This window comes from Oncorhynchus kisutch, linkage group LG5 (assembly GCF_002021735.2).
Source record: "Oncorhynchus kisutch isolate 150728-3 linkage group LG5, Okis_V2, whole genome shotgun sequence".
Taxonomy (NCBI): domain Eukaryota; kingdom Metazoa; phylum Chordata; class Actinopteri; order Salmoniformes; family Salmonidae; genus Oncorhynchus; species Oncorhynchus kisutch.
In genome coordinates, this window is record NC_034178.2 from 63283064 (window position 1) to 63310319 (window position 27256).

Here is a 27256-nt window from a genome sequence, read left to right on the forward strand (position 1 = left end):
CTGAGGTTGTTCCTTTACACTTCTGTGTATAAGCTAGTGGTTGTGAAATGGTTAGATTACTTGTTAGATATTACTGCATGGTCGGAACTAGAAGCACAAGCATTTCGCTACACTCGCAATAACATCTGCTAACCATGTGTATGTGACCAATAACATTTGATTTGAGGTATAACACAAGGTTCTAACTGTTATGTATGACATTGTACGAGATGTACTACCAATGCAATAAAAACAGCTGTCCTACAATTATATTTTATTAATATGGCTCTCACATACATACCTGTACAACAGACATACATTCCTACACACACGCAAGTGGATATACATCATTTCATGTTTCATTATTACAATATGCTAGATGTGGTAGCTCACATAGAAACAGACTTTTTAAAAGGAAAAAGGAAGAACAGGATCAAATTCATCTCCACAGGCAGCAGTATGATGATCACCAATATTTTGGATCGGAGAAGCAACAAACAAATGTTTAGGATTACTGAAGAATTCACGCAATTAGTCCTTGGTCCGTCTGTAGTGCACTATCTAGGGAGTAGGGTACCTTTTCGGACTCGGGTCCTTGTGTTGGGAGTCAAAGCGTTTACCGGAATAAAATTGGTCAAAGGCTCATATTATTAAGCCCCAATGGTCCCCTCTCACACTTGTGACATCGTTGGTTCGGTCCTCGCTCACTTTGTTGACAACTTCCCATCATGGCAATAATAAAAATACTACGAAATATCTCCATTGAAATACGATGAGTACTAAAAAGAGACATTTGAAATTAATTTGCAACTGTTATAAAAGCAGTTGTTCTTACATTATGGGATGGTAGTACAATCTTTCTTCATATAATCATTTTATACAGTGGTGGTGGGATGCTGTGTTAGCCACTAACACTGGCAGGTATAAGGCTATAAGACTTTATAAAAGGGGGGTCAAACAAGTCTTATGATAAGTCTTACAAAGCATTATAGCTGCATACAAAATGCATTATACCGGTCAGCATTAAGTAAAGTGTTTCCAAATAGTGTTGAGACCCAACAAACTAAATGTAGTGGCTTCGTCACATCACTTCAGGTCACAGTAAGTTTTTATGAACCCAAGCACAAAGTGCAAAAACGAATAACACAGAACAGAGTCATACTAAAATCCAACTACTTGGGATTTCCCAAACATGCCTGTGATGTGTCCTATTGTTGTCTAGAATTGATGTTCTATGATTTGTGCAGGTAGAGTACAGTTATACTACACTGAGATGAATTCTGAGATAGGCTTACATCTAAAAAACTAACATTTTCCATCTAAAAACAAACATTTTCCAACAGCCAACGCATTTGATGGAGTGACGCCCCCTTGTGGCAAGAGAATGGAAGTCAATTCTGTATCATAACCACAAATAAATCAGAGAAGGAATAATATTATATATATATATATATATATATATATATATATATATATATATATATATATATATATATATATATATATATATATATATATATATATATATATATATATATAAGATAGTAAAAAAACATCATAGGTAGATGTACATGATCATCAAGGGTTAGATACAAATTCATCAAATAAGAACCCCATATCTCATAAAAAGAGAGATATTGGCATATGACGAAAACTTTAGAGGACATACAACAGGAACACAGACAAGAGTGTCACATACATATGTATATGAAGACAGTAAAATCCATAAACAGTATAAAATAGGGATGAACTTGTGGATAAACTGGCTAGCAGGCGCTGAGCATTCCCTGTTTCTGTGAGCTTTAAGATTCTACTGTGGATGTTCCATTTCTTTCCCTTTGATATTGAATACTACATTGTTAAGGAAGAGCTTGCAGGTAAGCATTTCACTGTACTGTTTACACCGGTTGTATCCTGTGCACGTGACAAATTAACGTTGATTTGATTTCACAGACATAGGAAAAGAGGGGGTAACCTAAACGAGGAGGCGCGGGCATAGGTGGAGATCATGGTACTCATTCCCTCACTATAGAGGGGTTCAATGGCCCTTATCAAAAGTCACTGAGGATGCTGATGTCAGCAAACTCTTTGCGGTAGCGGTGGGAGTAGAGGGCCAGCAGGATGGACCACTTCAGGGTCATTAAACTCCACACGCCCGACAGGAACAGGCTCCTCGGGTCAGTCAGTGCTGGAAATGACAGACACGACAGATATTAGTCTTGCGGACTCAGTGCAAAAGACCTGATTGGCACACTGTTACACATTTCATTGACTCAGGTACTTCTCGATGAAGGTTACTGTAGAAAAACCACAGCTTAGGCTTGTAATATACACAAAGGCAATGGATTTCACATAGAATAACCCCATGAACTTATGGGAGATCACAGCACAAAATCTCTGGGAAGCAGTCATTTTGTGTGGAAATAGATGTAATCATGTGCCCTAAGAGCTGAAATATGCAATACTAATGACTAAATTAAAAACAAAAAACTAAGTTAAGTGAGAATAGGCATTGGTCTGAAGTCGAAAAAGGAAATTCACGAGCACCACAATAACTACTTCCCCTATGCTCTACCAAGGTTTTCCAGACCACAGCTTTGACCTACTACAGCAGCTATGTTGGTCTATTGTACGTCAAATAATGTGTAGGCAGGTTGTTTAGGATTCAAACCTTCTCAAACAGCCTAATTCATACTCTTAGAGGTGCTGCCACAATGTGACTTGAACCGCATACATGTTAAAGTATTGGACTCTTCACACATCCCATTCCAGTACCCGCTCAAGCATTTCAAAATGATTTGAAAGCAAGCTTTTCTTTTATACTTACAAGACCATCACACTTGATTGAGCGAGTTGTTTTGTCTTGTAGTAATGTGGTGCCTGCCTGTATTTCATAAAACCTTTATTTTAGCAATACATGACATTGAGAAAAATAGATATTTGATAAAATATTTTTTGGGGGTCAGTAGGCACCCAACATAACAACAGGTTATGGTGTGTTGGATAGTCACTCTTATAGAGGTCTACAGAGCCTGTCTGCATTCCTGATTTCTGTAACTGTTAGCTTACCTGTGTAATATCCACATAAGCTCAGAAACATAGTCCTGTTTTATCAATTGCTGTGCGGATCAATGGGCAGTTCATTACCTCTGTGAAAATGAATATGTAGCTTAAAGTTGTGTGCATTTCTATTTCATGTTGCAATAAAGATGGTGATGCTATAATAATAATACACATTTACAAAAGGCCTATATCTAAAAAATACTTATAGCTCTCATTAGGCTGTATGTATGTATGCATGTATGTATGTGTATATATACACATAATACTGTTCAAAGTTTGGGGTCACTTAGAAATGTCCTTGTTTTTGAAAGAAAAGCACATTCTTTTTCCATTAAAATAACATGAAATTGATCAGAAATGCAGTGTAGATATTGTTAATAAATTACAGATTTTTTTAATGGAACATCGACATAGGCGTACAGAGGCCCATTATCAGCAACCATCACTCCTGTGTTCCAATGGCACGTTGTGTTAGTTAATCCAAGTTTATCATTTTAAAGGGCTAATTGATCATTAGAAAACAATTTTGCAATTATGTTAGCACAGCTGAAAACTGCTGTCCTGATTAAAGAAGCAATAACACTGGCCTTCTTTAGACTAGTTGAGTATCTGGAGCATCAGCATTTGTGGGTTTGATTACAGGCTCAAAATGGCCAGAAACAAAGACCCTTCGTCTGAAACTCATCAGTCTATTCTTGTTCTGAGAAATGAAGGCTATTCCATGTGAAAAATTGCCAAGAAACTGAAGATCTCGTACAGCGCTGTGTACTACTCCCTTCACAGAACGCAAACTGGCGCTAACCAGAATAGAAAGAGGAGTGGGAGGCCCAGGTGCACATCTGAGCAAGAGAACAAGTACATTAGAGTGTCTAGTTTGAGAAACAGACACCTCACAAGTCCTCAACTAGCAGCTTCATTAAATAGTACCCGCAAAACACCAGTCTCAACGTCAACAGTGAAGAGGCGACTCCGGGATGCTGGCCTTTTAAAATGATAAAACTTGGATTAGCTAACACAACGTGCCATTGGAACACAGGAGTGATGGTTGCTGATAATGTGCCTCTGTACGCTATGTAGATATTTTTATTTATTTTATTTATTTTACCTTTATTTAACCAGGTAGGCAAGTTGAGAACAAGTTCTCATTTACAATTGCGACCTGGCCAAGATAAAGCAAAGCAGTTCGACAGATAAAACGACACAGAGTTACACATGGAGTAAAAACAAACATACAGTCAATAATGCAGTATAAACAAGTCTATATACAATGTGAGCAAATGAGGTGAGAAGGGAGGTAAAGGCAAAAAAGGCCAAGATGGCAAAGTAAATACAATATAGCAAGTAAAATACTGGAATGGTAGTTTTGCAATGGAAGAATGTGCAAAGTAGAAATAAAAAAATAATGGGGTGCAAAGGAGCAAAATAAATAAATAAATTAAAATTAAATACAGTTGGGAAAGAGGTAGTTGTTTGGGCTAAATTATAGGTGGGCTATGTACAGGTGCAGTAATCTGTGAGCTGCTCTGACAGTTGGTGCTTAAAGCTAGTGAGGGAGACAAGTGTTTCCAGTTTCAGAGATTTTTGTAGTTCGCTCCAGTCATTGGCAGCAGAGAACTGGAAGGAGAGGCGGCCAAAGAAAGAATTGGTTTTGGGGGTGACTAGAGAGATATACCTGCTGGAGCGTGTGCTACAGGTGGGAGATGCTATGGTGACCAGCGAGCTGAGATAAGGGGGGACTTTACCTAGCAGGGTCTTGTAGATGACATGGAGCCAGTGGGTTTGGCGACGAGTATGAAGCGAGGGCCAGCCAACGAGAGCGTACAGGTCGCAATGGTGGGTAGTATATGGGGCTTTGGTGATAAAACGGATTGCACTGTGATAGACTGCATCCAATTTGTTGAGTAGGGTATTGGAGGCTATTTTGTAAATGACATCGCCAAAGTCGAGGATTGGTAGGATGGTCAGTTTTACAAGGGTATGTTTGGCAGCATGAGTGAAGGATGCTTTGTTGCGAAATAGGAAGCCAATTCTAGATTTAACTTTGGATTGGAGATGTTTGATATGGGTCTGGAAGGAGAGTTTACAATCTAACCAGACACCTAAGTATTTGTAGTTGTCCACGTATTCTAAGTCAGAGCCGTCCAGAGTAGTGATGTTGGACAGGCGGGTAGGTGCAGGCAGCGATCGGTTGAAGAGCATGCATTTAGTTTTACTTGCATTCAAGAGCAATTGGAGGCCACGGAAGGAGAGTTGTATGGCATTGAAGCTTGCCTGGAGGGTTGTTAACAGTGTCCAGAGAAGGGCCGGAAGTATACAGAATGGTGTCGTCTGCGTAGAGGTGGATCAGGGACTCACCAGCAGCAAGAGCGACCTCATTGATGTATACAGAGAAGAGAGTCGGTCCAAGAATTGAACCCTGTGGCACCCCCATAGAGACTGCCAGAGGTCCGGACAGCAGACCCTCCGATTTGACACACTGAACTATTCAATAAATAAAAATCAGCAGTTTCCAGCTACAATAGTAATTTACAACATTAATGTCTACACTGTATTTCTGATCAATTTGATATTATTTTAATGGACAAAAAAAATGGATTTTTTTCAAAAACAAGGACATTTCTAAGTGACCCCACACTTTTGAACAGTAGTGTATATACACATTATTTAATAGCAGAACACAGTAAAGTCCATTACTCCACTGAAGAGTATGAATTAGGCTGTTTAAGAAGGTTTGAATCCTTAGCAACCTGCATACACATTGTTTGAAGTACAATAGACAAACCCATCTACTGTTGTAGGTCAAAGCTGTGTGCTGGAAACCTTAGTAGAGCATTTGGCTTCAGACCAATGCCTACTTGTCACTTAAAACATTGTTTTTTTACACCAAAAGGTGATTTTCTGTTAAAGGTGCATTATACAACATTTTCACAAAAAGCCTGACTTTTTTTTCCCACAATCAAAATTCAGTCATCGGCAGTGCTATTTTACCCTTTAAAATCAGCCTCCGCCAAAAGGTCTGGGCCTTAATGGCACAGGTGGTATGCTTGCATAACTGCAAGGGTTGCTGGTTTAAACCCTGGTCTGCTGGATGTTGCCTTCTAATAACTCAAATCAATTTTGAACTGTTTGTAGAATGTGTTGAATTTACCATGGATAAACAAAAGTAATTGTCTGTAGTTTTCAGAAGGTGAAAAGCTCAATTGATTGTGACAGTCTTACGTCGCAAAATATTACTCAATTCCCGTTGAATGCAAAGTAAAAGAAAATGGTTAAGTCATAACATTTTGAAGGTTAAGTCACAGCCATTTGTTTTCTCAGCTACAGTTTGAATTGTGTTCTGACAGTGAAATGTGGCTGGCTCTTACAGCACCTTGGACTATGGAATAGGTAGCTAGCTAGTGTTACAATGCATGCAATGGGCTTTTTCAAGGTAGCACCATGACAATTTGCCCAAAGTTTAGTGTTGGTTTGAACTGATGTAGCTAGTGAGCGATGTTTTGTGGAAAAATGTAGGACTGGCATTTGGACGTGAGCGAGCTAACACTAACGTAAATTCACTCACTTTTGTACATCGCCTTGGTTCGTACAATTTTTGCGCCCAAAAAACGTAATACTTCCAGATCAACTGTAATATCAATACCAATGTAAAGCACACTTTCTCCCCTTTCCAACAAAATTAATGACGAGACCTTCTTGAATTATGCAGAGATGGGCATCATGAAGGCAATGAGCTTTGTCGGGTCTTTTTAAAAATGTTGGGTGGGTAGCGAAAGCAACGAAGTGATCTTGAAAGGGGGAAATATGTTGAGTAAAGAAACAGTTTTTTTTTTTTACACCCGATCCAACTAATCAACTTTAAAATGTAAATAAAACAAAGAGTTTATGTAATGTCTCATCACATACCTGTTTGAAGGGTTGTGTTGAATTTGAAGAGTGATTTAGGGCTGCGCTAACGTTAGCCTCACAAGTGAACTGCAGCTGTTCCAGCTTTTGAGTGCCATGATGGCTCGCAGTAATGACGTGCAATAAAATGCACCCTAGTCATGAAATATTAGCAATAATTATATTAATTTAGACAAAAATCATGAAGTTCTTACAAGTGTATATGGTTAAGCATGATTTTAATCTGCGAGAGAAGGGCTACCCCTGGTGGAAAGAGGCTGTACGGCACAAAATGAGTTGCAAATGCACGCTGTACATTACGTAGTGACACGTCATGATGTAACATACATCAGAGGGGTCATTTTTTTCATCTTTTCTCCAATACTGTTAGTCCATTACCATGTCAATCAATGCTGAATCGAAATGTAGTTCACACCCCGGATATTGATGCCAACACAGTCACTACAGTCCCATTTGTTTTCATTGCAGCCTCGTTTGAATGTCGCAGTTATGCACATTTGTACGGAGTCAATCAACGCTGAATCGAAACGTAGTTCACACCCCGGATTTTGATGCCAACAGAGTCACTACAGCCCCATTCGTTTTCATTGCAGCCTCGTTTGAATGTCGCGGTTACCCACATTTGTACGGAATGGGGTGAGGTCAGCTGTTGTTGTTCGGTTCTAGCTAACTAATGGCTTAAGTAATTCCATGACCAAATATAGCTTGCTGCCTTTCTTTTCCTGTTCGTTAGCTGGCTAGCTTTCATCTGACTGGTGTTAGCTAGCTACAGAGGCTAACTGCTAGACTTTGGATAAGCAAGCTAACGTTACCCATCTAACGTTAGCCAACATAAGACTGTAAAGTTAGCTAACATTGCCTAGCTAGCTATCATAGCAGCCAAGGACGTTCGCTAGCTTATTTGTGCATATTTGTTTGTGCTCGGATTATACGCAAGTGTCTAGGTCAGCAGTTTACACAGATGACTTCAGCCTTATATGAAAAACAGTGGTTAGAGAATGAACAGTAGAGCAAGTGAAGGGCAGATGAGAAGCAAATTAGGATCAAATAAGGAGTGAAGGAATAAGAGAGTGAATGGTGTGTGTGTGTGTGTGTGTGTGTGTGTGTGTGTGTGTGTGTGTGTGAGAGACTCACACTCTTTGTTGGTGATGGCGAGGGAGAGGAAGGTGATGAAGGCCACCACTGCCAGAAGGGCAAAGAAGACACCCATGAAAAGGAAAAACTTGAGGCCCTTCAGCCAGGTGCGCCAGTAGTCCTGCAAGTACATGATGTGGGTGATGAGGGCCCAGAAAGCCAGCACACCTGAGGGGGAAGAGACACAGAAACACACAGTCAGGGGCTGGTTGTTCAAAATCCTTACACTTTGAGTCAAATTCCTGACATGATGAGACAAGCACTAAGTAACTAAGTATTTAATTGAAAGAATTTGAGGATGAAGATTCTCTTTGTTATAAAATCTTGAACTGCCTTCAATGAAACAAATGGATTTATAAAGGCCTTTTTACATCAGCAGATGTCACAAAGTGCTTATGCAGAAACCCAGCCTAAAACCCCAAAGAGCAAGCAATGCAGATGTAGAGGCACGATGGCTAGGGATAAACACCCTAGAAAGGCAAGAACCTAGGAAGAAACCTAGAGAGGAACCAGGCTCTGAGGGGTGGCCGGTCCTCTTCTAGCTGTGCTGGTGGAGATAAGAGTACATGGCCATTGAGGTTAGGCTACTATAGGTTATTGTGTGGAGATGTGTTAGGGGTGAACATATTCTGACACAGCACCTAACATTTTGCTGTGTCATTTGTGTCTCAATTCAAACTGTTGTCACTCCATGTTCCTCTTTTACGGTGTCAGCTTCATAACAACAAGTCCATTTGACAACATATAGCACGGTCTTTCGTGATCCACTTTCACCATTTCTTACACAATATTTCAACTGTCCTTACTCGTTGGGCATGCTAGGTAGGACAAAGTGGCCATATTCACAACGAGTCTCAACGCAGGAGTGCTGTTGACAGGCCTATAGAAACAGTCTTGCCATTTAGATCATAATGACTAAGTGTAAATAATAGTAATACAGCTACATATTGGGATAATATTAAAACACATAGCCAGGGCAACTAAGTAGTGGCTCCGTAAGAAGCATCTCAAGGTTCTGGAGTGGCCTAGCCAGTCTCCAGACCTGAACCCAATAGAAAATCGTTGAAGGGAGCTGAAAGTCTGTACTGCCCAGCGACAGCCCCGAAACCTGAAGGATCTGGAGAAGGTCGGTATGGAGGAGTGGGCCAAAATCCCTGCTGCAGTGTGTGCACACCTGGTCAAGAACTACAGGAAACGTATGATCTCTGTAATCGCAAACAAAGGTTTCTGTACCAAATAATAAGTTCTGCTTTTCTGATGTATCAAATACTTATGTCATGCAATACAATGCAAATTAATTACTTAAAAATCATACAATGTGATTTTCTGGATTTTTGTTTTAGATTCCGTCTCTCCCAGTTGAAGTGTACCTATGATAACAATGACAGACCTCTACATGCTTTGTAAGTAGGAAAACCTGCAAAATCAGCAGTGTATTTTTATTTATTTAAGTATCAAATACTTGTTCTCCCCACTGGATATCGTATCGACAACATTGCAATATTTTTTAGCTAGTTGGCTGTACCTGTACCAAAACACCAGTATTTCTCCTTTATAGTTTGTTCTCCCATCTTCTTTTTAAAATTGGGAGCAAAAAATTAAAAAATAATAAAATTCAAAAAATTCAAAAGTGTTCAGCACTTATTTCCATGACCGATCAACACTTGTTTTCTCATGGCTCGCTCTTGTCCCTCTGCAGCAGACATATCGTGAGCAATATGTTTGGAACATCAAATGACAATACATATAGAATCGTGAGAATCACAATACATATATAATCTAAGGGGACATTCGTAAATTCACTCTGGATATCTACTCCGATTTCAGAGCACTCTCGTCCGAGTATGCCAGAGCGCAGAATAACTGCTGAATTTACCAACGTGCAACACCCATTGAATACGACCAGTTTCGGTAAACGTCAGCAAAAAAGCATTCTTAAAATTGTTGCCAGGAGCACAGTTCGCCAACAACGCTCTAGATAACATGAAACCAGCCTAACCAGCTATGCTAGGGCAAGTAAAATGGTCAGAATGAGGTACTCATTTGTGCCTGAAAGTAGCTAGCAAGCCAGTCAACTTTAGCCCGTTCCAATGGCAGCCAAGCTGAGGTCAGAACACTCGGCTCAACCCTACTCCTCGGCCAAACAAAAGTTTTGTTCACTTCAGTACAAAAAACAAGTTAGAGAAACAGACCCAGCCAAAAATAAACACTCTGAATTTATGAAACGCCCAAAGCGCACTCTGGCACTCCAGAGTGAATTTACGAACACACCCGAAGTATCATGATAATATCGTATTGTGAGGTCCCTGGCAAATCCCAGCTCTAGTAAAAATAAGTGTATATAGACAGGGAGGACCAGACCCTGGATCATAACCCACTGACATATGTTTTGAATACAGGCCCAGAACTAATGAGCAAGTAGCCTACATAAACTTTATGTTCTTTCTTCAGGGTTGGGGGTTAAAAAGTTAACAGTGTTTGAGGTTTGAAAGTACCATTCTGGCTTCCTTTCAAACATGGGCAGATAGTGATTAGGGCTGAGTCTTGATTCTCCACACTTTTCCTGAAGTGTGCACGTGCACACTTCCTGTAGTGGATTTAACAAATGGTGGAAACTCCCTCCTACCAATGCTTACAACAATCCAAAGCTTTTAAATCAATGATGGGGAGTTTTTTGGGGAAAGTATAGAGAATTGGGATACAGCAAAGCTACTAAGTTCAATTGTAAGTTCAATGTTTTATTAGTCGTATGTACGGTATACACCTGGTATACACCTGGTATACACCTGGTATACACCTGGTATACACCGTCCAATGAAATGCTTACTTGCAGGTTCCCTTCTCAACAAATAAAGAATAAGAAATTAAATATAAGAATACGAACAATGCCTCAGTAGAATAGAATAAACATTTTAGCATAAGTATAATACAGGAAGGCACCATTTATTGTCCAATATTTACACGTTTTGGAGATCAGCGGGGGGTGGCAATAAGAGTCTGATAGCAGCAGTTGTGATGCGTGTGTAGCATGAATGTATAAGTATGTGTGAAAGAGTCTATATCTGTGTGAGTGTGTGCTAAGGAGTGCAGCTGGTCAGTCCAGTTTAAGAGTTCAGCAGTCTGATGGCTTGTAGATAGAAACTGTCTCTGAGCCTGTTGCTATCAGACTTCCTGCTCTGATACAGAGAAGCTTGTCTTATTCTGCTGTGTCAATCTGCCATGCTGACCCCACTAATTTCCACATCTCATGGTTTACAATCATACGACCAAGCACAAGAATTGCACCTTTATTGATTGTTTGTCTATTGGCACAGGCACCACACATCACAGGCACCACACATCACAGGCACCACACATCACAGGCACCACACATCACAGGCACCACACATCACAGGCACCACACATCACATGCTGCTATCATGACCCCACAAGAAAAAAAGTGGATTTGGCCTTTGGAACATTAGTGACAGCGCACTTTATAAAAAGTCATTTGACTTCACATACAGATGTACACTGTACGTGAAATATACATACTGTAATGACCGGACTAGATCATAAAGGACCAATTGTTCAGACAAAGGATTCAGTTTACGAATTGACGGTTTATTAACCCAACTTTACACAGGCTACTGTTTGGCCGTAGCCCACGCCAAATAAATGAAGGATACCCTATAAACAACTGTGACCTTCTCTTGTAAAGGCCAGACGTAAGAGAGAGAACAATGGCTAAACCTGGTCTTAACTTCCAATTCTCCATCCCCCTGCCCAACCCTCCTCCACGCCACTCCGCCAACCACCAGGATGCCCGGCATCAGAACATTCCAGGCATTCCCGTGATTGGCAGATAGCAGGTTGATTGGCATGTCGGACCCCGCGAACACTGGGTACTGGTAAGTACAACACAACCAACTAACAGCCTAACACGTAACACACAGCTGTCTGTGTGGGTCGCTACAATACAAATATATTACTAAATTGGCATCTGCAGCTACTATTCTCTTTGAAGAAGTAGTATGAGAAGTTTACAACAACGAGAAGAGAGAAAAGTCACACAGATATCAACTTGCTGACCTGAGAGGATGAACTAACGAGAGCTCAAAGTTCACAGCCACAAATGCACCACTAATTAACTAGATCATTACATAACTGACAAAAGGGGTGCTCTTAGCGTTACACTGTCAATACCTGTGTTTTACACCACATTATAAAATAAAAACACATAAATAATACTCTAAAGGCACTTAAATGCAAATACTAGGCAATATAGAACTTAATTATAAAGTACATCATTTATTGTACAATTACTATGCATGGTTGGTAACTAGGCCTTAATGTTCCTCCGACTGCAGTGTAGCCAATGTTCAATACTTGAAAGTTTAACTGCTTTATGGTAGGCGCAGGCTTCCACTCTTATCAGGTCAGCAAATTGTAATGGTGATGCGGAGATAAGTCCTGCTACTCATCCCATTGGAATTTGTGTGCCAAGTTCATCTGAGGAGACTGTTTAAAAAGGCTGTGTAAGCAGAAATACAGTACAGTTTGAGTTGACACCTGACAGGTTTTTGACCAGTGTTTTAGAATCAGGAACAAACATTCCAGGTTAACCAGGAAGGCTTTCAACCTACTCTTGAAAGTTGTAATAGTAAAATGCACTAGAGGTCGACCGATTAATCAGAATGGCCGATTAATTAGGGCCGAGTTCAAGTTTTCATAACAATCAGAAATCTGTATTTCCGGACACCGATTTGGCCAATTATTATTATTTTTGAAAAAAAATGTGCACCTTTATTTATCCTTTATTTAACTAGGCAAATCAGTTAAGAACACATTCTTATTTTCAATGACGGCCTAGGAACGGTGGGTTAACTGCCTTGTTCAGGGGCAGAATGACAGATTTTTACCTTGTCAGCTCAGGGATTCAATCTTGCAACCTTACAGTTAACCTGTTGAGTGTAGGGGGGAGTATTTTGATGTTTGGATGAAAAACCTCCCAAATGAAACTGCTATTTCTCAGGCCCAGAATATGCATGTAATTATCAGATTAGGATAGAAAACACTCTAAAGTTTCCAAAACATTGTTATAACAGAACTGATATTGCAGGCAAAAACCTGAGGAAAATCCAACCCGGAAGTTCTGTTTTTCCTGAAAGCGCTCGGTTCCATTGCCTGCCTTCGCTCCATTTAAAGGGATATCAACCAGATTCATTTTCCTATGGCTTCCACATGTTGTGAACAGTCTTTAGACATAGTTTCAGGCTTTAGTTTTGAAAAATGAGAGAGAAAGATCACATCGCGTCATTGGATGGCTGGGTGCCAGCAGCGTTTTGCATGCGCAACAGAGTGGAGCAAACATTTTTGCTCGCTCTCCTATTGAAGAAGCTACTGTCCAGTTGAAATATTATAGATTATTTATTGTAAAAACAACCTGAGGATTGATTATAAAAAACGTTTGACATGTTGCGAACTTTACGGATACTATTTGGAATTTGTCTGCCCCATGGTGACCGCTCGAGCCTGTGGATTTCTGAACATATCCTCCATTTGGTTGGCGCGTTTTTGGATATAAAAATAATCTTTATTGAACAAAAGGAACATTTATTGTGTATCTGGGAGTCTCGTGAGTGCAAACATCCGAAGACCATCAAAAGGTAAGCGATTCATTTTATTGCTTTTCTAACTTTCGTGACCAATCTACTTTGCTGCTAGCTGTTTGTAATGTTGTCTGCTGAGAGAGATGTCCTAACATAAACGCTTGGATAGCTTTCACCAAAAAGCTTTTTTGAAATCTGACACGCCAGGTGGATTAACAACATGCTAAACTGTGTTTTGCCATATTGCACTTGTGATTTCATGAAAATGTAATATTTTTAGTAATTTAATTTGAATTTGGCACTCTGCAAATCAGTGGATGTTGACGAAAATGATCCCGCTAATGGGATGGGTGTGCCAAGAAGTTAAAGGGAGTGCTCCTATTCTCAGTTTGTTACCTGTATAAAAGACACCTGTCCACAGAAGCAATCAATCAGATTCCAAACTCTCCACCATGGCCAAGACCAAAGAGCTCTCCAAGGATGTCAGGGACAAGATTGTAGACCAACACAAGGCTGGAATGGGCTACAAGACCATCGCCAAGCAGCTTGGTGAGAAGGTGACAACAGTTGGTGCGATTATTCGCAAATGGAAGAAACACAAAAGAACTGTCAATTTGGTTTTATTTTGTGTATGTGTGAGTTTTGTCCTCTAAATTGGCCATCCCATTCAACAGTACAATCAATGTCATGGTTAGTATTGCTGTCTTTTTTATTTTATTTTTTATTGGAAAATAATAAAACATAATTTTTTTTAAATAACATCATCCCCACCGTCAAACATGGAGGTGGAAACATTATGCTTTGGGGGTGTTTTTCTGCTAAGGGGACAGGACAACTTCACTGCATCAAAGGGACGAAGGACGGGGCCATGTACCGTCAAATCTTCGGTGAGAAGCTCCTTCCCTCAAGTCAGGGCATTGAAAATGGGTCATGGATGGGTATTCCAGCATGACAATGACCCAAAACACATGGCCAAGGCAACAAAGGAGTAGCTCAAGAAGAAGCATATTAGGGTCCTGGAGTGGCCTAGCCAGCCTCCAGACCTTAATCCCATAGAAAATCTGTGGAGGGAGCTGAAGGTTCGAGTTGCCAAACGTCAGCCTCGAAACCTGCAGAGAGGAGTGGGACAAAATCGCTCCTGAGATGTGTGCAAACCTGGTGGCCAAATACAAGAAACATCTGACCTCTGTGATTGCCAACAAGGGTTTTGCCACCAAGTACTAAGTCATGTTTTGCAGAGGGGCCAAATACTTATTTCCCTCATTAAAATGCAAATCAATTTATAACATTTAGTCTGGAGTGCCAGAGGGTGCTCTGGGCATTTGTAAACTCAGAGCGTTGTCAGATTGTCTGTTCGTAAATTCAGAGCGTTTTTCTCTCGGATCCGAGAGCTCTGACCTAACAATAGCAGTCAAGCACCTAAGCTAACTGGCTAACATTTTTTGACATGCGTTTTTCTGGATTTTTTTGTTGTTATTCTGTCTCTCACTGTTCAAATAAACCTACCATTCAAATTATAGACTGATCATGTCTTTGTCCGTGGGCAAATGTACAAAATCAGCAGGGGATCAAACACTTTTTTCCCCCTCACTGTATACATTTTTAAACCTGCATATTTTGCTATAAGAAATCCAGATTAGCAGGCAATATTAACCAGGTGAAATTGTGTCACTTCTCTTGCATTCATTGCACGCAGAGTCAGTGTATATACAACAGTTTCGGCCGCCTAATTTGCCAGAATTTTACGTAATTATGACATAACATTGAAGGTTGTGCAATGTAACAGGAATTTTTAGACTTATGGATGCCACCCGTTAGATAAAATACGGAATGGTTCCGTATTTCACTGGAAGAATAAACGTCTTTTCGAGATGATAGTTTCCAGATTCGACCATATTAATGGCCTAAGGCTCATATTTCTGTCTGTTATTATGTTATAATTAAGTCTATGATATGATAGAGCAATCTGACTGAGTAATGGTAGGCACCAGCAGGCTCGTAAGCATTCATTCAAACAGCACTTTCGTGTGTTTTGCCAGCAGCTCGTCGCTGTGCTTCAAGCATTGAGCTGTTTATGGCTTCAAGCATATCAACTCCCGAGATTAGGCTGGTGTAACCGATGTGAAATGGCTAGCTAGTTAGCGGGGTGCACGCTAATAGCGTTTCAAACATCACTCACTGAGACTTGCAGTGGTTGTTCCCCTTGCTCTGCAAGGGCTGCGGCTTTTGTGGAGCGATGGGTAACGCTGCTTCGAAGGTGGTTGTTGTCGATGTGTTCCTGGTTCGAGCCCAGGTTGGGGCGAGGTGAGGGACGGAAGCTATACTGTTACACTAGCAATAGTAAAGTGCCTATAAGAACATCCAATAGTCAAAGGCATATGAAATACAAATGCTATAGAGGGAAATAGTCCTATAATTCCTATAACAACCTAAAACTTCTTACCTGGGAATATTGAAGACTCCTGTTAAAAGGAACCACCAGCTTTCATATGTTCTCATGTTCTGAGCAAGGAACTTAAACGTTAGCTTTTTTACATGGCACATATTGCACTTTACTTTCTTCTCCAACACTTTGTTTTTGCATTATTTAAACCAAATTGAACAGGTTTCATTTTTATTTGAGGCTAAATTGATTTTATTGATGTATTATATTATTAAGTTAAAATAAATGTTAATTCAGTATTGTTGTAATTGTCATTATTACAAACATTTTTTTATTATTATTATTATTATTTTTTTTTAATCGGCTGATTAATCAGTATCTGCTTTTTTTTGGTCCTCCAATAATCGGTATCGGAGTTGAAAAATCATAATCGGTCGACCTCTAAAATGCACAAGGTGAAATTTCGAAATTGGGTAGTGCATCGTCAGTTTTCCTCTTGTCATGTCAGGCATTGCAGATCTTAGAGAGCTATTTATAACTTGTCAGACATGTCCAGATCAACAAGCCCATGGCAGCTAATGTAACCAATGTGAAATGGCTAGCTAGTTAGCGGGGTGCGCGCTAATAGCGTTTCAATCAGTGACATCACTCGCTCTGAGACCTTGAAGTAGTTGATGCCCTTGCTCTGAAAAGGCCACGGCTTTTGTGGAGCGATGGGTAACGATGCTTCATGGGCGGCAGTTCTTGATGTGTGCAGAGGAGCCCAGGTAGGGGCGAGGAGAGGGACGGAAGCTATACTGTTACACTAACGTTTTTAGCCAGGTTTTTATTTTCCCATAGGTTTTGTAGTAATGTGTGAGTCACTCAAATCATATGAATACAAATTATACATGGCAAAACGTATAGAATTGCAAGAACATTTGCTTTAAAACTGCTAAATGATATCTGCACCCTATGACAAAATGTGTAAAATTGCAGGAAATAAGTTTTAAACCTGCAAAATGGGTGTGAACAGTGTGTCCTGAGCAGAGCTTGTGCCCATAGAAAAAGAAAGACGTGGCGGGGCGCGGGGGTTCCCCAACGCTAGAAGGGGTGCTGAGTGAAACCCTGTAATAGCTGATGTGCAATAAACTGTTTTGGAAACGCGAAAGTAGACATAAAAGTAAATAGGCCTATGTCCAATATATGTAATGTAATGTACAGAGATGTAGTAGTTTATAACCTGGTGTGTAGAGATTTAGCTATTCTCTTCTGAAGTCAAGTTTACCGATTCAACTTTGCTAGTTAGAATACCTTGACCTGGGGCATGTTGTTCAGTGAGGGTCGTGTTGCAACGCTTAGAACTATAGAATGTTGCCGACCGATAGATTATACAACATCTTCATAGAATCATATCTGTGTCTCTGAACATTCTGTAGCTAACGTTCCATTTTCTTTTGGAAAAATACATTCGAGTGTGGGCTTCTAAACATGTGTCACTCCAAACTCGAGGACTGTAACACTTGCAACATGAGATGGGTACCGACACTGTGTCAATATCCAGCTCATGTGAGTCAGATGGACAGTTGCATCCTGAAAATATTGCATAAGCTATAATGTTACATCATGTCTGCAGCCTCATTCACAAAATAAATAATTGTTTACATTCTGGCTAATACTTTACCTGATAATCCTCCCATTGCAGCTGTCCATGATTGTTTGTACGCGGCGTTCCACACGAGAAACGCAGAGAATCCCATAAGCATGCCCAAAGAGGCATACCCGATACTGATGTACGTCTTATTGAACCCCATTGGGCACGGATGACACACGAGAAGAAGACTTAAATAACAATACCGTCAACGTTTAAAAACAAGTGCTTTGTTTTGAGAAACTCGCTTCTGTACTCCACGACTCAAGCTAGTTTAACAGCTGCATGGTAGTGTACTGGGATAAAAACGTCCGAACGACAGTAGCTAATACGTTACGTTGCTGCAAATGTGAGCTAAATCGACATAGTTCATATAAAAGTCTACACAACAACGGTTGTTGTTATTCTTCTTCTGCGTTTCCGACAGAATAGACGCTGTATTGCTGCCTTTCTCAGGTCGGAGTGCGAATTACATATTTGTGACCGACTAGCTCGATTCGGTCTTACGTATCAAAATTTGAAATCGTGTTTTTTAATTGGATAAAAGTAAAGCCTCAGAGCTAGAAAATTATATATCATACACTACAGTAGAGTAACAATGGAAAGTAATTCTGCTTTGAAAGTTGATACATTTTGTAACCTCACTTTTGAGAAAATGGCCCTTGAATATTTTGGTACACCAACTGGATAGCTCTTCTTTGTCTACACCCATTCAGCATCTTTCACACCCTCTTAAGCCTTAGCCCCACCCAGCTCTTTAGGGATTTACATGTGAGGTCATATAGTAAACAACCAAAGATTTCAAGACTAAAGGCTGGTTTATACTACGGGTGTGTTCGTAAATTCAGTCTGGGGTGCCAGAGGGTGCTCTGGGCATTTGTAAACTCAGAGCGTTGTCAGATTGTCTGTTCGTAAATTCAGAGCGTTTTTCTCTCGGATCCGAGAGCTCTGACCTAACAATAGCAGTCAAGCACCTAAGCTAACTGGCTAACTTTCTAGCTACTTCCAGACACAAATGAGGGAACCAGTTTACTCGACCTAGCAGAGCTGGTTAGGCTGTTTTTACGTTATTCCGAGCGTGCTGCTGGCAACTGTGCTGCTGGCAACAATTTAATTACACTTTTTTGCCAACATTTACTGACACCGGCCATATTCAACAGGCTTTGAGCATTCATACATTTGTCAGTTACGCTGCACTGTGGCACACTCAGATGAGTGCTCTGAAATCGGAGTAGATAGCCAGAGCAAATTTACCAGCTACATATATGACAGTTGTTGCAGTGACAACATGAACATTCTATTGACAGGGTTACTTACATAGAGGAGTCTTTTGTTTAGACATGTAACTAGCTAGCTAGCTAAACAATTAACCATAATCCCAACTCATAATGTTACTACCCTGCATGAATCTGCAGGTAGCTAACCAACCAGGTTTGCTACCTGAATCTGCAGGTAGCTACCCCACATTCCTCACACCTCCCATCTGGGTGTTTCCCCACTAACACTAACCAACTTCCCAATCCAAAAATGACCCCACCTCAGCCTTGTCAATGGAACCCCATCCCTCCCAAGATACCTACTGACCTTCCACACATTTGCTTGACAATGCTGTTATCTAATATTCACAACTAATGATAAGGCATCAATTAAATCCTTATGCTGCATTCATAGCCAGTTGGGAAGGTGGTAATTACCAGTTGTGGAGTCTTAAATATGAGTTGAATGCATTCACATTTTGAAGAGGGAAATACCATGGAGGCCCATGGAGATCATTAGGCTTGTGATTGTTTTGCCCATAAAAATTATATCCAGAGCTAGAAAATAATGAGATGTCGTGAATGCGGCATCACACCAGAGAGAGGTGTCAGGCTCAAGCGACTGCGGAATTATGAGAAATCACCGCCCACTGTGGTATTGGAAGACTTGATAGAGATTGCTCAGTCATTCTGTGGTATTCTTGCACACCAGCAGGCAAAAAATATATAACATCCCTCAGCACCAAATACCCTAGTTTTGTACTCCCAGTTATTCTTACACCTCTGACGACTCTTGCCACTTCCTTACCTTAGTTCCTCGGAAGCTTGACCATACAGCCCTCTATTGACATCTATAAATTGTGTAAGCTAATATACAATAGCTTGTATAACCTGGCTACATAGGCCTAAGCTAGCTGAATAAGATCAGTTCATCCTGTATTACATCATACCTTTGATTACTTATCATGTGCAACTGAATACTATACTGTAGTTAAATAAAGGTTAAATAAATAAATAAATAACAATGGAGGACAATTGTACAAAAGGCTTTGGAGATATAGCAGAAGAAATAGAAGTTATCATAAAAAATATGAGTTAATCACAAGAAAACTGATTCTCCGCCCACGGATGATGTGGAGCAGAACATGCTAAGCGATCTCCAACTCTGAGAAGAAGAAGCTAGAGAAAGTGAGAAAGTTCCAGCCATTTCCTGTGTTTGTAATTAGCTAGATTGTTTTGTTTTAGCCAAGGCCAGTGTGAGTCCTTGACGAGATATAGCCTGAAAACCCTTGACAAATCCCTTGGCAGACCCCTTGAGTCTTGTAGAAAGCCAGAGGTCAAACCCACAGCTTCTGGATGTCCTCTGACATTCTAGCTCTCTGGCCACCACTCCTGATATCACCCCAACTGCTCCAAACATCCTACCCCTGGCTGTCTCTGACCCGCTTTCCTTCCAGAGGGACCTGTAAACCAAAGAGGTCCCCTCCTACCATCAAGGTCCATCCTTCCCCTGTTGCATGGCAACAAACTCCCCTTCCCCCCCATCCTCCCCCAGGGAAAAGGAGCAACTGGAGACCACTGCTCAGAGTGGAACAGGGGTCATGGCTAGAAGGGATACAGCTTTTGTCAAATTAACGTCAAGTTTAATTATAATCTAATTATCCTAAATGCCTACGTTATTTCTTCTAACTTACTGTGCAACTTCTCCTAACAATGGCTCTATTGCAGTCTGTTAGCTTAGAGCAGTTGTCACAAACCGGTCGATCTCGATCTCCAAGGCATTCCTAGGGTGCGTTCATATATTCACTCTGGCACTCCAGATTGAATTTCAGACACACCCCTAGTCAATCACCAAACATTTCTGTAAAAAACATACAACGATAAAGCCACAGATAGATATTTCACCGGATGTATAGTTCACTACCAAATATGGTAGGGAGAGGAAGCTCAGTGGCCGGCAGTAGGAGAAGATGGAACGAGATGGATTTTGGCCGACATTGTGCAAATTTTCTCATCGATGAAACATTTGATCTCAATGCAGTTTGCTGTTCCCAAAACTACAATCTGTTATGAACAGAGTGGACTAAGTTTTGCAGACTTTACCCTTTCCCAGAGTAATGTTTTTGTTGCTCAGATCACTGTGTCTGCAAAGTTTCCTCGAGCCATAGACTGTAAAAAGAAACCTCAAACGAACGGTAACGTTGATAATGTGAGACAGTGGCGACCCATCATTTAGTGCAGGTGGGGTTTTGAGACCCACATTTTTAGCTAAATTAAATTAAATAAAACAAAAGAAAAGAAATTGGCGGGGGGCTTGCCTGTTTTGCATGTTATTTTGGCATTAATACATGTCACGTATCAGTTTGCAAACAATGTCAAAAAATAAACAAGCATTGCATTAATAAAGCTGCATACGACTAAGGCAGCTCCAAAATGCAGGTGTTCAGCCTAGCTCAGCGCTTTCTGTGGTGGTGGGGCAGCCAGCAGAAAATACAGAGCTTAGGGTTTGGTAATGTTCTCTAGTTGCGCCGTGATTGGCTCAGTGTTCTGTCACTCATGAGGACACTATGTCCCCCCCAAATCTAAGGCTACAACTCGAAAATCCAAGCCCCTTGGGTGCTGCTACCCGTATCGGTGCTCATCAGCCATTGGAAATAAACATTACACAACCATTTGGAAATCGCAAATTAAACAATGAGTGGTTTGGAAGGAATCAGTGGCTAACTACAAGCACTGCAAAGCAATCACTAGCCTGCTATTCAGTGGAGTGGTTGTGTGGTCCCAAGTCTGGGTTTAAGGGTCTCTTTTCCAAGCTTAAAATGATAAACATTCAATATTGGCTATGCTGTCAATCCGGGAAATCTGACTTCGGTCAGTTCAAGACAATTGGGAACTCAGGAAAAAACTATCTCTGACTGGGAAAATAAGTTTTGAACAACTCAGAATTGTAAATCGGGAACTCGGGCCTCTTTCTAGAGCTATGACCCGAAGATCACTGACGTCATCATGATTCCACCTTGTTTTTTCCAAGTTCCCAGTTAGTTTTTCCAAGTTCCAGATAATGCCAGACTTTGATGACAAAGTTTGATGACAAAATTTGCCCACGAAGGACTGCCGAGCCATCTGTTATAATCTCCACCCGGCACAGCCAGAAGAGGACTGGCCACCCCACATAGCCTGGTTCCTCTCTAGGTTTCTTCCTAGGTTTTGGCCTTTCTAGGGAGTTTTTCCTAGCCACCGTGCTTCCACACCTGCATTGCTTGCTGTTTGGGGTTTTAGGCTGGGTTTCTGTACAGCACTTTGAGATATCAGCTGATGTACGAAGGGCTATATAAATAAATAAATACATTTGATTTGATTTGATCTTCTTGTTCAGGTGACTACGTACAAAAATGTCTTGTATGCTGCTGCATAAATTATGTAATATGCCAGGGAGATATGTACATCAAATCAAATCTAATTTTATTGGTCACAGATACATGGTAAGCATTGGTTAATGCGATTGTAGCAAAATGCTTGTGTTTTTAGTTCCGACCATGCAGTAATATTGTCGTGTCTTTGGCTATGCCGGATTAAGTGATATGACATGCTATTCTATAAAATAATTTCTCTGTAATTAATATTACCTGATTAAGCTAATCAGGTAGATAATTAACTAGAAAGTCAGGGCACCACGAAAGAATGTTTATAGAGCTGTTATCTTCCCGAATAAACTCTTAAAGACCTAGTAATCTTTTACATCAATAGCAGTCAATATTAATCGTCACCTTATTTCAGTCTCATCTGAACATCGTAGAATTCTTGGTTATCTTCACGAACTCTGGCTAACAAGTTTAATCAGCAATACAAACTTTGGTTTAATTATTTATTTACTAAATACCTAAATAATCACACAGAATTACATAAACCGATAGAATCGATATTATGTCATAAAGGAAAACGTCCCTGGCGGACGGAGCCAACATGACGGCTGGTTACACAAAGGAAAGGGGGTTGGGTTTGAGTGAAAGAGCGGGAAGGCTGAGGAACAGAGGGTGAAGCTATGCTATCGTAAATACAGTATCTTATGCATTCTAAATTACCGCCCATTAGAAAAAGGAGAATGCAATAAATATTTACTCTGAGCTGCGCTTCGGTAGGTTGGTCGTAGATGCTGGCCGTGTTGCCCAACAGAGATCTTCCTTGTCTTTTGAAGAGTGTCTATGTTGGTAAACTGGATACTTAGTAGTATCGTGTTGTTTGTTAGACAGATCCTTTGTCCGTCCTTTCCAAGCCCACGTTTACAGTGGCCACTGACAACTCAACGGCTAGGAGGTATCACTTCTGGAGTGAATAAGAGTTCAAAGTTCATGCCAGGTTGCCATACTTTTAGCTCATGCTATATTCTGGCTGGTATAGTCGAAATTCCCTAATGTCATCTGAACAGCTTACTATCTGAACACTTTCAACATAGGACTGTCGCCCTAATGTCATCTGAACAGCTTACTATCTGAACACTTTCAACATAGGACTGTTGCCCTAATGTCATCTGAACAGCTTACTATCTGAACACTTTCAACATAGGATTGTTGCCCTAATGTCATCGGAACAGAAAGTTATATTTTCGTAAAGGGCTTATATAGTGGAGGGAGAGAAGGGCATGTTTCATAGTTTATAACCAATGTCTCTTCACAGGGGTGGGCCACTGATTGAGCAGAGCTTTAACCTTATGAAAACCCAATTCTCTCATTTGGAAGCTAAGATTACATTTCATATTTTCACAAATAGTTTCATATTTAAACATTTAAATTGCACAACAATTTCATGTGAATCTGATAACTGTAATGTGTAGACTCTCCGAGATACAGTTTATGTCATCCTATCATTAATAAGAATGTCTCAGATGACAACCGAACTGACATCATATTCATTAAGTACCAACGCACATGTTCAACTGGTTGGATTACTGAAATATGGTTCGCTTTAGATGTTCCCAGACTCTATATGTTTAACAAAGGCTCTTCAAGAGTCCTTCTGTAGAGTCAAGAGAGAGAGGGAAGGGAGAAAGGTATTTATGGGGGGGGGAGGTCATAAACCTACCCCCAGGCCAATGTCATGACAATATCTAACAAGTAATCTAACAATTTCACAACAACTACCTTATACACACAAGTGTAAAGGAATTAATAAGAATATGTACATAAAAATATATGGATGAGCGATGACCGAACGGCATAGGCAAGATCCAGTAGATGGTATAGAGTACAGTATACAGTGGGGAGAACAAGTATTTGATACACTGCCGATTTTGCAGGTTTCCCTACTTACAAAGCATGTAGAGGTCTATAATTTTTTATCATAGGTACACTTCAACTGTGAGAGACGGAATCTAAAACAAAAATCCAGGAAATCACATTGTATGATTTTTAAGTAATTAATTTGCATTTTATTGCATGACATAAGTATTTGATACATCAGAAAAGCAGAACTTAATATTTGGTACAGAAACCTTTGTTTGCAATTACAGAGACCATACGTTTCCTGTAGTTCTTGACCAGGTTTGCACACACTGCAGCAGGGATTTTGGCCCACTCCTCCATACAGACCTTCTCCAGATCGTTCAGGTTTCAGGGCTGTCGCTGGGCAATACGGACTTTCAGCTCCCTCCAAAGATTTTCTATTGGGTTCAGGTCTGGAGACTGGCTAGGCCACTCCAGGACCTTGAGATGCTTCTTAAGATGCTAGAAGACCCAGCCACGACCCATCTTCAATGCTCTTACTGAGGGAAGGAGGTTGTTGGCCAAGATCTCGTGATACATGGCCCCATCCATCCTCTCCTCAATACGGTGCAGTCGTCCTGTCCCCTTTGCAGAAAACCATCCCCAATGATGTTTCCACCCGCATGCTTTACAGTTGGGATGGTGTTCTTGGGGTTGTACTCATCCTTCTTCTTCCTCCAAACACGGCGAGTGGAGTTTAGACCAAAAAGCTCTATTTTTGTCTCATCAGACCACATGACCTTCTCCCATTCCTCCTCTATATCGTCCAGATGGTCATTGGCATACTTCAGATGGGCCTGGACATGCACTGGCTTGAGCAGGGGGACCTTGCGTGCGCTGCATGATTTGAATCCATGACGGCGTAGTGTGTTACTAATGGTTTTCTTTGGTTTTCTTTCCCAGCTCTCTTCAGGTCATTGACCTGGTCCTGCCGTGTAGTTCTGGGCTGATCCCTCACCTTCCTCATGATCATTGATGCCCCACGAGGTGAGATCTTGTATGGAGCCCCAGACCGAGGGTGATTGACCGTCATCTTGAACTTCTTCCATTTTCTAATAATTGCGCCAACAGTTGTTGCCTTCTCACCAAGCTGCTTGCCTATTGTCCTGTAGCCCATCCCAGCCTTCTGCAGGTCTACAATTTTATCCCTGATGTCCTTACACAGCTCTCTGTTCTTGGCCATTGTGGAGAGGTTGGAGTATGTTTGATTGAGTGTGTCTCTTATACAGGTAACGAGTTCAAACAGGTGCAGTTAATACAGGTAATGAGTGGATATTGGATATTGGATATTCAGCACAACAACTTCATAAAAGGCATCTGGCAGAAGTAAATTCATCCTAAAACACATATAATTCTATATACACTGAGTGCACAAAACATTAAGAACACCTACTCTTTCCATGATGGCAGACTGACCAGGAGAATGCTATGATCCATTATTGATGGATACACTTGTTAAATCCACTTCAAACAACGTAGATGAAGGGAGGAAGGATTAAAGAAGGATTTTTAAGCATTGAGACAATTAAGACATGCATTGTGTATGACGTGTATGTGTGCCATTCTGAGGGTGAATGGACAAGATTTAAGTGCCTTTGAACAGGGTATGTTAGTTGGTGCCAGGCACACCAGTTTGTGTCAAGAACTGCAACGCTGCTGGGTTTTTCATGCTCAACAGTTTCCCGTGTGTATCAAGAATGGTCCACCACCCAAAGGACATCCAGCCAACTTGACACAGCTGTGGGAAGCATTGGAATCAACATGGCCCGACATCCCTGTGGAACGCTTTCGACACATTGTAGAGTCCACACCCCGATGAATTGAGGCTGTTCCTGAGGGCAAAAAACACAATATTAGTAAGGTGTTCTTAATGTTTTGTACACTCATTGTTTATATGAAATTATGGTATTTTCACAAATTTCATGATATAATCGTAAAGCCCATTCAAAAGGTTTTTGATATTTGATATTTTATTAGGATCCCCATGTTGCGATAGCAGCAGCTAGTCTTCCTGGAGGATGTTACAGAAGTAAAACGGAAGAGGTGATTAGATCACAGTAGCCTACATCAGCCTTGCTGCATCCCCACTGGGCACAAACTGGTTGAATCAACTCTGTTTCACAATCATTTGTCAACGTATAGTGACGCAGAGTATACGTGGCAAATACATTGGATTTGAAAAAAGTTATCAACTTTGTTTTTAGGGTGAATTTTCAACCACGGGATTATGTCACCATGGTAACCAAATTTCAACAGACAATGTAATGATATATAATCCATATCATCTACACTCAATCACAGTTATTACTTAGCTTCATTGTTATCCCTTCTAATCACCAAAATGAAATTCATAAGTATCCACCCGTTTTCACACAACATGCGTGTACTAAAGAACCACCTCATGCCACAACACAGCTGGAGCAGAATTCATATGAAATAACTGACGAGATATTTCAACACACAAAAATAGGAATTTTTACCTTTAAAACATCAGATCTTCAATGTTATATTCATTATCATAAAAAAAACAATAGTCTGGGCTGTCACAACTTCCAGCGAAGTCGTTTCCTCTCCTTGTTCTGGCGGCGCTCGGCGTCGCCGGTCTTCTAGCCATCATCGATCCACTTTCATTTTCCTTTTGTTTTGTCGTCTTCCCACACACCTGGTCTCATTTCCCTCATTACATGTTGTGTATTTAACCCTCTGTTCCCCCATGTCTTTGTGCGGAAGTGTTTATTGTAAGTGCATGTGCACGTTTTCTCTGGTGCGCGACGGGTTTTGTACCCATTTGTTTGTTGTTCTGGTTTCTGGTGGTTTAATGAATAAAACTGATCCGTTGATTACCCAGTTTTTCTCTCCTACGCCTGACTTCCCTGCCGCCAGTTACGCACTCCCTTACATGGGCATTACCTCCTACTGGAGAATTGATCATCTACAGCTACCCTTTGGTCTCCCATCCAGGGTTTTAACCAAGCCCAGCACTGTTTAGCTATGATATTTCTCACTGGCTATTACCAATATGCTACCTGTTAGGAATGATGCTGGAGAAGAGACTCAGG

At 40.7% G+C, this 27256-nt stretch overlaps 1 protein-coding gene across 1 annotated transcript; it reads right to left on the reverse strand.

Annotated features, from left to right (window-relative positions):
- Positions 1 to 236: 236 nt before the first annotated feature.
- On the reverse strand, positions 237 to 18126 carry LOC109891391 (heme transporter hrg1-A). Its single transcript, XM_020483884.2, has 3 exons — positions 17717 to 18126; positions 8080 to 8247; positions 237 to 2167 (listed from the first exon to the last, which is right to left on the reverse strand). The coding sequence occupies exons 1-3, from the start codon at positions 17844 to 17846 to the stop codon at positions 2031 to 2033; spliced, it is 435 nt and encodes a 144-aa protein (XP_020339473.1). The 5' UTR covers positions 17847 to 18126; the 3' UTR covers positions 237 to 2030.
- Between the last annotated feature and the right edge of the window lie 9130 nt (positions 18127 to 27256).

Excerpts from the sequence above, each read along its gene's own strand:
- LOC109891391 (XM_020483884.2), bottom strand. The coding sequence starts at position 17,846 with ATGGGGTTCAATAAGACGTACATCAGTATCGGGTATGCCTCTTTGGGC. Across the intron at positions 8,248-17,716 it reads TGCAATGGGAGGATTATCAG|GTGTGCTGGCTTTCTGGGCC; the intron begins GTAAAGTATTAG and ends CTTCCCCCTCAG. Across the intron at positions 2,168-8,079 it reads CGCCATCACCAACAAAGAGT|CACTGACTGACCCGAGGAGC; the intron begins GTGAGTCTCTCA and ends TGTCATTTCCAG.